Source organism: Aotus nancymaae, unplaced genomic scaffold, assembly GCF_030222135.1.
Source record: "Aotus nancymaae isolate 86718 unplaced genomic scaffold, 86718_ANA_hifiasm-v0.15.2.pri h1tg000008l, whole genome shotgun sequence".
Lineage (NCBI taxonomy): Eukaryota > Metazoa > Chordata > Mammalia > Primates > Aotidae > Aotus > Aotus nancymaae.
Window position 1 is genome coordinate 19,675,553 of NW_026988419.1, and position 13,431 is coordinate 19,688,983.

Below are 13,431 nucleotides of genomic sequence, written 5' to 3' on the forward strand. Positions count from 1 at the left end.
TGCCACTTTATAACAAAGACTGCCTTTTCTCCATTGTCCAATAATATGTTCCCCCATTTTGTCTGAGATCACATGAGAACAGCCTTTATTGTCCATATTTCTGCTGACATGACATGATCATTTACATATTCTCTAATAAGATAGAGACTGAGACCTTTCTAGCTCTCTTCTTTACTTTCTGAGGTCTTACCAGAGTCACATTTATAGGTTTGACAATACTTTCTTCTTTCAGCATGCACCTCAAAATCCTTCCAGCCTCTAACCATTACCTAGTTCCAAAGACATTTCCACATTTTTAGGTATTTGAAATAGTAGCACTCCACTTCTAAGTACCAATTTCTATCTTAGTCAGTTTGGGCTGTTATAACAAAATACCAAAGATGGAGTGGTGTAAATAACAAACATTTATTTCTCACAGTTCTGGAGACCAGGGAATCTAAGATGAGGTTGCCAGCAGATCCAGTGCCTGGTGAAAGCATGCTTCCTGGTTTGAAGATGTCCATCTTCTCATTGTATTTTCACATGGTGGACAACAAAGAAAGTAAGGGCTTTTGTCTCTTCCTATATACGGGCACTAATTTCATTCACGAGGGCTCTACCTTCATGACCTAATTAATTCCCAAAGGCCCCCCCTTCAAATATCATCACATGGGGCTTTAGGCTTTAACATATGAGTTTTGGCAGGACACAAACATTTAGTCCATACCAATCACCATTATTTCTTTTCCTATATGCATATTCTTGAATACTCCCCTCCCACATGAACTCTAATCTTGGTCATGTGACTTGCTTTGGTCAATGAGTAAGTAAAAGTTTGAATGAGTTCTTGTTAATTGGACCTTGCTTTTTCTTGCTGCTGAACCATTTCTGAAACGATGTGGAAAATATCACATAGAAACTTTCCCCAGCCAACCCAACTGAAGGTTCAAACATGTGAATAAGACTACTTCGGACTACTCAGCTCCAGGTAAGTCAATGCAGAACAGAAGAAATACTCAGCCAACACCCAGAGAAAAAGGAAATATACATCATTGATAAATTTGGTGGTGGAAGAATAAAAATGTTCCCTCCTGATTTTTTCTATTTGCTCAGTGAAATAAAAATCCATGTTGTCAACACAGTGAAAAAGTGAGTGGGGGACTGTTAGTGATCTGAATATGGAGGAGAAAGGTATGAAATTCTCATATTGTAGAAAGTTAATTGACAGAGGAAATTCAGTTGAATTAAACTTGTGAGTTGAGGTTATAAACGTCAAATGAGACAGATCAGCATAATTCTGATTTTTTTCCTTAGCCATGCTCAGCTGACCAGATGTAGGCAAAGCAGGCAGATAATTAGGTTTAGCCAGAGTAGGGGTTTTGACAGACAAGAAATGTGGAAGAAGAGAAGGGCAGGAAATTGAAACTGTGAGGAAGAAATTGCCATGAACAGACCTTGGCATTTACTCAGGAGAAGAAGGAAAGAAGAGGAAGGCTATTATCAAGGGCAAAAAAAAAAAAAAAAAAAAAGTGGTGGAAACAACTACTAATATTGCTGGTATCAAACAAAGAATTATTGCAGAGTGATTAGATTATACAAGCTGGAGACAGAAGAAATAGTGTTCACAGTGTAGAAAACCTAAAATCAAGACTTGAAAGTTGTTGGAAATAAGGGAGTAAGGAACTGTGAGGCTAGTGTGTTAGCTGGACTTTCTGCTTAGATTCGATATCCATGTTGCAACCATGGAGGACAGTAAGCCAAGTGCTTGTTATGTTATTCAAAATATCATGAGAGTGATAAAGAGGCCAGTATATGACTGAAATGGAAGAGAAGCTAATGGTATAGTCTCAAAGCATGTACTTATAAGAAGCTGTAATTTTGTGGGAGGAGAGAAGCAGTAAAGTGGTCTAGAAGTAAGTGAAGAGCAGGAGGGAATATAAATTATTAGTTAATTTATTAATTCAACAAATGTTTACTACTTTCCCAGTATGTTCCAAGCTCTGTGTTTTGGCTACTGGAAACCCATTAGTGAATAAATCTGCAGGTTCAGTGGTAGGTGAAATTTGTGTCAGTATCACAAGAACAATCTCTCTCTGTGAGTGAGTGTGTGTGTGTGTGAATTAACATATGTATGCAAAATTCTAAAATAAATTATATTTATGTACCTCGGTGACAGCGTCTACACACTTAACATCCATTATGAGTAATAAATCTCCAGAGAAGGATTAAAAAGAAGGAGTTACAGGCTCCATTAGAAAAGGGAATTGATATTCTCAAGGGATAGCCAGTATAAGCAAGAAGATGAATTTTACATTGAAGAGATTGAGGATATAGAATATTTTTATTGATGATGGGTATTTAATTTCAAGGCATACAGTGGAAGGAGATCAGAGTTAAGTGAGAGAGTCTGGCTGGGGATATATGAAAAATATCTAGAATATAATGGCCGGCATTTTTGTGGTGACCCATATAAATAAGGCTGTTAGTTTAATGAGATTAATCCCAATGGCCTCATAGGAGAAGGTGAACCATCATTTTCAATTTAGGGATTGGTTTCCTGGTGGCTTGTAAGAATATGAACATAGATCTGTAATGAAGAGATAATTTGTTGTTAGAGATATCACAGAAAGCCTCAAGTATAACACAATGTAGCCTGTTTATAAATAAGTTAGAAGGAAATAAGAGTAAGGGGTAAGAAGTTATTGCATATATAATTTATGTGTCTGTTAATTAAAATGTTATTTGTATAAGAGATTTACAATTCATAAAGATTAGGAACATAGGTAGCATTATTGGGGTACAGATATATAATTTATTATTATAGTTTTGCAGACATATGCTACATTAATTTATGTACATAAAGTAGTGAAGTTAATTTATTCTAGAGATAATGGCATTAATATTTTCTAAGTGCATTTGATTTGTGGCCGGGAGTGTGTGGCTCTTGCCTGTAATCGTCTCAACTCTGGAGAATGAGGCAAGAGGATCAATTGGGACCACTGACTGGACACCAGCCTGGGCAGCATAATGAAATCTCTATTTCTTAGAAAAATAAAAATAAATAAATAATTACCCAGGTGTAGTTGTGCCTGCCTGTAGTCTTAGCTACTCAGGAGGCTGAGGTAGGAGGATAGCTTGAGACCAAGAGTTCCAGGCTACAGTGAGCTATGATTGTACCACTGCACTCCAGCCCAGGCAACACAGCAAGATGCCATCTCTAAAAAAGCTTTTTAAAATTTTTCACAAAATAGCTAGAAAATATACAATGAAATAAATTATATGTCACCTCTAAAATTGGAATCATCAGAGGCTTTTATAAACTTGTCAGTTATTTTGGCACAGCTAATTTTAAACAGTAAAATGCCCACTTTTTTTAATGGTAGTTATGGTTGTTAAATAATTGTATGTTTTGTGTTTCTAGGCTAAAATTTTGCACCTTTTCAAATGCATATTTATATAATTACCATAAATTTTCAATAGTACGTGTATGTCTTGAGTTTGTAGATAAGGAATTTTACTAGGACATGTATCGAAACAAAATACAAAAGATAACTATAAGTCATCCTATATCTTCAACATTAAATAAGAAAAAACTGTTTTTGGATCCCTCTGAATTTCTCTGCATATGTAAGACATAAATTTTGCTATCCAGAGGTGAAAATTAAACATAAACAGGTTGGGATACAGCACATCTTCATATGATTGTCTCTAATTGTTATTGCTGAATAGTATTTTATATTGAGTCTCGCTAATGTGTACTTTTCTAAAATTCACCATTTTCTTCCTTACTCAAAACAAAACAAATTGACATAATAACCCAAAACAAACTGAAATAGAGCCATCTCAGGAAAGTTTGTTCTTCATGTGAAAACTGCTTCAAATGATCTTAATTGAGTGAAACCAATTAAGTGTGACAGGTAACTGAAAAGAATCCTAATGCTAGTGAAAACAAAAATCATCTTTGTAAAGATAAGGAGGCTCCACACCCTTTTTAATGTTCACCTCATTGGTGGCTTATTACTCCCAAGGTTCTTAATTCTTTCCATTAATAGAGAACTAGGATTCATTCACGACATCTCAGAAAGACAGTCACTCTCAGTGATATTCCCTTTTCATCTCTAGCAGAAAGGAATTAATCTTTTGATCGATGGCCAAGTCAGGGAGATTGTCTAATGATTTATAAGGCACAGATAACCCAGTGGCACTTTTCTCTATAATATAAGCTCCAGAAGGGCAAGAGTCTGGACCATTCCATTCAGTGCTATATCCCCAGCTCCACGGATATGACTTGGTACATGGTTGGTAAATATTGGGTAAGTAAATAATCAATTTCTAAGTAAGAATGATTTTCAGTAATTAGCTGTCAAATTTAATGAAGGATACAAGAAAGTATGGAAAAAAATCAGGAAGGGATATTTTTCTAGAAGGTGGAATTCTACTGGAGATATTGCTTCCCTCATGGCTCATTCTAGGTTGTAAGGAGACCAAAGATTATTCCATGGTTCCTTGATTGAAGATGGTCCGGTCTACTTTTTTACCCAGAACACAAGCAAACAAGTTCTGTTCTTTTTGATAAATGCTAGGATTTTGCACAAATTCATGTCAGACCACAGGAGGTAACATTACTTAAAATGTCTATGAAAATTATATTTTCTCGTCCTTTAAGAGAACAAACTCATCTTTATTATCTAAATAGAAAGGATTTTCCATATAACAATGTAGTTTAACAATAAGAAGTCTTTAGTTTAATTCTGCAAAAATTGTATTGCTTGCCTTTTTTTTATGTTTAGTAACCAGTTTACTTCTTTTATTTTGATTTGATGCCCTTGGACATTTGATGTGTTTCCATAGTAATTGAATCAAATCTCAAATTTTTCTTTAAAAGTGTTTTAATAATTCTAAAAACAATGTTTTAGGGACATGATAATAGTGTTCACTGTCTCAAATAAATGGTTTTTAAACAAGCTTGGTTTTGGAGTCATAGATAACACATAAATAAATACTTTGAGATTTAAGATATTTAAGATAAATAATTACAGTTTTTGTCACTCTAAGATTAATTTTGAGTTGAATATTTAAACTTATTTCACCAGTACAAATAAGTGTATATACATAAATATGTGAGACTAAACACACACATGCATACATGTACAATTAAATCTTAAATATAAAACAAATGTGATTTTCATTTATTACCTCATGTGGACTATGGCTACATGTTATTTTATTTTAACATATATTAGTGTAGAAATATACTAAACCCTTTTAGTCATCAGCACTGAAGAGGACTAAGACTTGTCCATTGACCAAATTATCTGTGTAGTGTTGGAGAAAAGGTGTCGCATATTTTATATGGTAAAGTTCTTGCTTTGATTGGCAGTAATAAAGCAGAAATTTATCATTATAAAATATATATATTCACTTTCATTGGAGTATCCATAGTTTCATTTATACTCATTCTAATTCCTAACATAGAGCTTTTTTTGGTTTATGAGATAACAAATAAATGTATATTATATAGCATGTTATATACAAATTATACAATTCATTGATATGTAATAACATTTTCTGTAGAAAGGAATAGGAATGAATTTTAAAATCCTAATTACATTTACCATTTATATTTATTGATCCATGTATATTGGGTATCAAAGAACACATCAAGTTTATTGTGGTGGACACTTGCTTGAGCCATTCTTCACACATACACACAAAGCCATATTGAAAAAGAGAGAGATTCTCAATTTTTCAATCATGACATAACTTGCTAAATAAAATCTGAACTTTAGCTTTAATACAATTTTCTTCATAAAGAAGATATTTCTTGAACAGTGCTGATTAATTATGTACTTTTGGGGAGGAATTGAAACTGAAAAAACATATGCCATATTTTTTCTTCACTTTTTGTGCTTATGTATGTGTTTATGCTTTATAATACTTAGATATCATTTCAAGCCCATATGTCAAGGGGAAACAATTCATTTGAATATACTTGAGAATCCAAGAAGATGTAATAATTAATTATCCTAGTGTAACAGGAGAAATTGATCACAAGAGGTCTATTTAAGTATCTTGCCATTTCTTATAATGTAACATAATCATGTTTCAGCATTACTTTGGCAGTCTATTAATATATTCCTTGGGTGCCTTATCAAGTATAAGAAGGCAAAATGGGGATCTTTACAATATAAGACAGGTATTAATGTATCAACAATCCATGCCCTTAAGTCTTAATACTTCCTATATTATTGTGTTTAAAACCCATTAATATTATATACAATATATCCTCCTTTGCTAACATAGCCAACTTGGCAACTGAAACATAAAGAATGTAAAATACATTGATGGAATATTTTGCATTATAAATACTATACTCCATTGTATTACTAGTTTGGGACTATCTAATTATTATTGGTTTTGTCATAAGAAAATTTCTGTAATTTTAGAGTTCACTTTTGTTCATTATTTGCCTTTCCCTCCAAAATAATAGTATATATCATTAACAGAAGATAATTCGTCATAACAATCTCAATAGTTCACATTTCCTCCTTAACTTATCTGTTTGCTTTACAAATAGACTTCTGTTTCTGTCTTCCAGCACAGGGGTTATGATTGGCTACAGAATTATTAAATTTAAAAGGAAATGATGCCAGGAAGTGGGCAGAAGGGAAACATTCAATTTTCTTGAATGGAAATGTTACATGAACAACAAGAAGGTATTCCTCATTCTGTCAAGCTTTCTGGATCACCAGTTGATACACTTGGTTGGAAAAGCGTTTCATAATGTTTGTATCAGCGTTCCAGTATAACGAGAATGAGCCCTTTGCCTATCAGGTTTGTGAAAATGTAACAGGTCATTTGTTTTCTCTCTCTCACAATTCCCAGTATTTCAGAAACTCCTGTTTTTATTTTTCAAATCTATCCAGAATACAATCTTTATCACCTTAACTATTCTCATCATGGCTGAAACCTTCTCCATCTTTGACCTGGATTGTTAAAACTGTTCCTCAATTGGTCTTTCTGCTTTTACGTGCTTTTAAGCTTCCACCCCTCCTCTGCCATTATCTAATCTCAAAACAGCCAGAGTCGTCTTATTAGCCTGTAAAAAGATTGAGACTCTTCTGCTCAAAACCTTCTAATGGTTTCCCATTTCATTGAGAATAAAGGTCAAAGTAATTGACAGGGTTTATAAGGCCCTATGTTTTATGTACATACTCATTTAACTGCCTTACCTCTACCATTCACTCATCTGCTCACTTTACTCCAATCATGCTGGCCTCTTGGCTGTTCAACAGTCACATGGGTCTTGCTACCATCATAGGAAAGCTTCCTGATCAGAAGAGCTTGGAATATTCTCCTCTCAAATATCTGCTTGGCTTGATGCTTCACCTTATTCAGGTTATCCAAATGTCAACTTTATAACAAGAATTTTCTCGACCTTCCTGCTTAAAATTGCAATCTTTTCAATGCCTGCTATTCCTTTTCATCTTCTGCGCTCTATATTTTTCTCTACAAAATTTGTCATCTCTCCATATTATAATTATTCATTATTTTTTCTATTTTTTTCTACAAAATTTATCAACTTTAAATATTATATGTAAATATTAATTATTGTCATTTTCCATTTGGCTTATTTTCTGCCTCCCAAAAGAATGCCATCAACATGAGGTCAGAAGTTTTTGCCTATTTTACTCACTGCTATAGCTTAGTAACTAGAAAAAGGCATAGGACAAAATAAGTGCTCAATGCATATTTATTGGATCTTCAGCAAATAAATAACCCTGTGACGTTAACCATGTGAATTTTACAAGTCCCTCTGTTTCCTACTATCCTTGGTACAAACCACCCAATTCTTGCCTGTGTAACACCTTGTTAAAGCAGCTGGAATAGCTACATTCCTTAACAATTTGGCTGTTTCCAACCCCTTTTCCTTAAAGCTAAAAGCTAAGTAGGCACACCGTATGCCTTCCAAATATCAGAGTAACAGTGTGATATTAACTGCTCAGCCAAATATCCAGCTACCTTGGAAGAAAAGCAGCCAGCAGTCAACTAGAATACCTGATCTGATATTATGTATATAAATGGTAGTTGCATTGCATATTCCCTTATTGCTTCAAAATTGCTGCATTTTAAAATTACTTGTAATCTCATTGAGGGCAGTGGTTGAGTATGAGAACTGTCATAGGTCTATAACACAGTCTAACACTGTTAAGTCATTTCTTGAATACTTATTGATTAATGTTATGCACCAATGCCTCTAAAGAAACACAAATTATTTCTTTTTGCTGAGATATTTTCTGATTTTTCTACCCCATTTTCATCATTTTATTGATTCATGTAGGATAAGACAGCATAATTATATTATAGTTTGTTGAACGTGGATGGGGCAGGGAAAATATTTAGAACACTTTTGCAATATTTACTTACTGACTCACTCTATTCATTTATGTAAGCAAACCACTATGTGCCAAGCACTCTCTGTTTGGGTTACACTGGTGTGTGTGTGTGTGTGTGTGTGTGTGTGTGTGTGTGTGTTTCAAATGACCACTAAGTGAAATACATAACAATTTATATACCTAATCATTCAGAAGATAATCAAAATGCTACTGTTAATTATCCAGAGAAACCTTGTAGAGTATGGACTTATTCAGACTAAGTGTCATAGACAATTGTTCACAGATTCTGATTAGCACTCAGTAAACACGATTCTTGATCTGATTATTTTACATTGTTTATGCTGGACAGTGATCCAACTTTTTGGTGAGGAGTTAAATGGATAGTCTTATGAAGTACCATCCATTTCAGAAACAGTTGCAGAGCTAGGGATAGAACATCAATCAAAGGAAATTCAAGACAGAGCCAGAAGTCTAAAGAAAATGATGAGTGGGAAAGGAGAAGATGTTACTCTAAACCCTTTCTTCTCTGGTTACTAATACTTTCTACCAATATAAATTTGTTATTTATTAAGAACTATGCAGCATGGCCAGGTGTGGTGGCTCATGCCTTTAATCCCAGCACTTTTGGAGGCCGAGGCAGGCAGATCACCTGAGGTCAGGAGTTTGAGACCAGCCTGGTCAACATGGTGAAACCCCGTCTATGCTAAAAATACAAAAGTTAGCAGGGTGTGGTGGCATGTGCCTGCAGTCCCAGCTACATGGAAGGCTGAGGCAGGAGAATTGCTTGAATCTGGGAGGTGGAGGTTGCAGTGAGCTGAGATTGAGCCCTGCACTCTAGCCTGAGCAACAAAGCAAGACTCAGTCTCCAAAAACAAACAAACAAACAAAACTATGCAGTATCAATCAAAGAATATGATATAGCATTGTATAACTCCACCACCATCCATCTAATCAAGAAAACCTCTTGCCTTAAGTCACTAAGCCAGTTCAAATAACCATAACCTATGATATTTTGAAGGAAGACACTAGTTTTAGACTTATCTACACAGTATTGATCTGAGAGTAATTATAAATTAGAGCTCGACACTCTGATTGTGACTCTGAAAGACGTATCAATAGCCACTATAGAAACAATCAATATCTACCTTATTTACAAATATTTGTCCACTACCTCAACTTCAAAATTAGTACAATTTTTCTGTCCTTGATGATGAAAGTGAGCTCTTGACAGTGATTGGAAACTTGAAGTTTAAAGAATTTTGGCATCAATCAGAAGCAATTTTGATGTTATATCAAGATGTATTGGGCATCAATGGGAAGTCAGTATTTAGATATCAAGGTCATAAAGAAAAGTTGTCAAGTCAAAGTGTTTGAAATCATTCCAAGCAGGGCTGAGACTATTGAGTACTCATTTTTTTAACCATAGTTTGCTTTTGAACAGCCTGGGTAGTAAAGAGCTCTAAAGACATATTATTTTTCAGAATAGATCACCATTTTCTATTAGAATCCTCAACCAAGTCTAAAGTGATACAAAATTCAAATTAAATACTAGTGTTGAAATTCCATTAATATATTATAATAAATATTTATGAAATCTGGTCACATAGTACAGAAATATGATAAATTAAGAATTATACATGATTGGATATTCCAGATAAAGAAAAATTACCCATCTGATAATGAAAACCTATCTGAAATTGTCACTATTTCAGATAGAAATAGGTCTAAATATATTATTCATAGTCATGTTTTCGCCTATGGAGCGTGTTTAATTTTATTTGGCTATAGCTTTATAATTCAAATGGATTATGCTACTTATCCACTAATGCCCCAGATCTTTCAAGGACTAGTCAGGAAAAGGAACTTGCACCTATCATCGTAACGATAATAATTTCACATACAGGATGGTTAACACTGAATAAAGTTGCTAACTAAGTAACTAAAGAAGGGAAAAGAGAACACTAAAGTATCATAGAGATAAGCACTTCGAGAAAGAACTACCACCCCTAGGACTGAGCGAACACAAGGAATAAGGTAGAATTATTAAAACTTAGACCCTTGAAGAGGGAGGCCTTCAAAACTGAACCTCAGCACTCTGAGAAGAGGGCACGTCTCTGCTGGTGTGGGTGTTTCTCTGCTTGGATGGAGGCCCTTGCAGAACTGGGACCACAGACTGCTGAGAAAGTCTGAGGGATGGTATATAACCCCTTAGCTGAAGCTATTACTATATTTGATGGTAGCTAAATTTACTTCTTTGTATCATACTTGCAAACCTAACAGAATGTAATGAACATCCAAAAATATATGGGCGATAGTAATTTCAATATTTTAAACAGTATGAATTTGTCTATCTTGAATTAAAATCAAAACATAAAACTTCTACATTCACGATATGTATAGGACTTTACATATAGTGTGCTATTTCCTACAATTTGTGAATTAACAAGAAACATTTAATCAAGACTATCATGACATAACAAATTAAACATAAAGCAAGTAATTATTTATGTTATATTTATATTCATTAACCTATTAAATTCAATAGTATAGAGTGATAACAAGTCCATGGACAGCAGAACTAAAAAATCCAACTCTTTAAAATAAGTATATGTTTCTGTCCTGCTTAAAACAAACAGCTTTTCAATGAAGCAATTCTAATCTTATTACACAGGCTTGATCTTGATACTTACATTTAGAAAGAAATTATTATATCAACAAAGATTAATGGAGTTATAAATGGATTTCACAAAGATTATTTAAGTCGCTCTCTATAATCTTATCAACTAACAGTTTCTTTTAATGTTTCCCAGGGGTTACTTTGAGGGAAAAAAAAAAAAAACTTTACCCATGTATATGTATCAACATAGAGGATTAGTAATATTTAAAGTACTTCTTACCTATTAACATCCCAGATTTTACTAGTTTTATCCAGCGAGGAGGAAGCCACAAAATCACCACAGGAGTGCCACGTGCAGGACCATATTGCATGGCCATGTCCTTCAAATGTCAAAATGCAGTTGCCTTTACATAGATCCCATAATTTAACTGTAGTGTCACCACTTGATGTAGCCAATTTGTTGCCACTATTTGCAAAAACACAAAAAGATAACTTGTTTTAAAAGTTACATAATTAAGTTTTATGAATACTGCATTCTATGTGTAATTTGTGTGTATGTGTATGTATCTGAATTATTTTTACTTGTAGTGCCATATCTAAATGACTAAATATTATTATCTTATTTGGGTCTACATGACTGCTAACTTGAATTGCTTAGTAATTGGAAGGGAGAAACTGCTGCTGTGCAGTTTCTAGATTAATTCTTCTAGATTTTTCTAGATTAAGCCACTGAATTAGTGTTTTTGTTAGCACGTTTGGTTTGGTGTTGTATATATTAGGCTCGGTGGATAATCTGGCCTCAGAACAACAAAAATTTAGACATGGGCTAAATCAATTTTAAAAACATAATACAGTATGAAACAGTCAGCATTGCTTATGTTTAGATTAATTAACTGCTTCAAGGGTGCAGTTTGGATGAAGGAAGAAGTGAATCCAGAATGAGATATCTTTGAGTTAGATCATGAGAGATAAAAAAGATTTTTAAGTTCTGGGTGGTTGAGCATAACTCATTCAATATTGCATTTAGGTAATCAGTAGATCTTACAGCAGTGGATTTCAAGTGGTGGACACAAAAGCTAGTTTAGGAAATGGCTAGGTGTCGGGCTCAGGCGCAGTGGCTCTTGCCTGTAATCCCAGCAGTTTGCGGGTCCGAGGTGGGCAGATCACAAGGTCAGGAGTTTGAGACCACCCTGGCTAACATGGTGAAACCCCATCTCTACCAAAAATACAAAAATTAGCCGGGCATGGTGGCAGGTGGTGCCTGTAATCCCAGTTACTCGGGAGGCTGAGGAGGCAGGAGAATTGCCTGAACCTGGGAGGCGGAGGTTGCAGTGAGCCGAGATCCTGCCACTGCAATCTACACCTCCTGAGTTCTGAGTAAGACTCAGTCAGGAAGGGAAAGGGGAAGGAAAAGCGGAAGGGGAAGGGAAGGGGAAGGAGAGGAGGAACAAAGGAAAGAAAGAAAGACATCCTTCTGCAATGCGTGCTTCTTAAATGTGTTCCCTTAGGTCCTTTCTGCCACCAAATTATAATAAACCACTTATTTATCTCCCTCCCTGCCAGACTGTTTTATGATGGATAACTGTGTTTCATCTCTGTTTCTACAGCATCAAGCCTTATGACTGACCAATTAAAGTGCTTAGTAAATGCTTTAGAGTAAGTAAATATATAAATGCATGCATGAATGAAGAAGAAAAAGTTCCTGGCATCTTTAACAGAGGGAATACTAAGATCGAAAAAATATTTTGTTTTCTTGCTCATATGTTTGAGTATTTTTCATCAAGAGGGAAAAGCAATTTTTAGATGCAGTGGATAAACGGCCACCATTAGAGAGGAAGAGCTTGAAGTTTGAGAGAAGGCAGATTATATAGTGAGAATATTCTCATTTAAGTTAGAAAAGAATAACCAATTTATTTTTCAAATTGACTAGCTGAAAAATCACCAAATGGCAGCTAGTCCCTTCATCAATAGACAGACAGCAAAAACTGCTTTGGCCACAACTGCTTGGTTGCACGTTTGTCATTCACCACTTTAGTTTTTAATATTAAAGATTGATACACTTATCTAAAAACATACCAATAAAAATTAAAAATTATTTAAGCATGTCTCTTTGTCAGATCTATCTTTCCAATGTGTATAATGCTTTATGGACCAAAATCCTTGGCACAGAATAAAAATTATTGTGGTACGTTTCTGCCTGTGGCTGAAAAACTCTCTCATATAAGTTTTATATGTTTCTCTCATACTTTAAACTATGTGCCCGGAAAAGAAATCTCACTGGAATAATTACAACTAGAATGAAGTATTAATTCTTTGTGAGTGCCATAACTGATATTTAATCAACAATAAACAATATTCCCATAAGTTTTTAATATATTGAGGTTAGAGCTCATATACTAAGTCCAAAATATATCACATAAAAATTTCTGAATATTCTTT

The 13,431-nt window shown here is 34.4% G+C and overlaps 1 protein-coding gene across 3 annotated transcripts in view; it reads right to left on the reverse strand.

Moving 5' to 3' along the window:
- Positions 1 to 13,431, reverse strand: part of SPAG16 (sperm associated antigen 16) — a 1,059,797-nt gene that overhangs the window by 452,958 nt on the left and 593,408 nt on the right. For all 3 annotated transcript variants that reach the window (XM_064373027.1, XM_064373029.1, XM_064373028.1), the window contains one exon: positions 11,273 to 11,458. In XM_064373027.1, the coding sequence (XP_064229097.1) occupies positions 11,273 to 11,458 (186 nt within the window). The remainder of the gene's footprint in view (positions 1 to 11,272; positions 11,459 to 13,431) is intronic.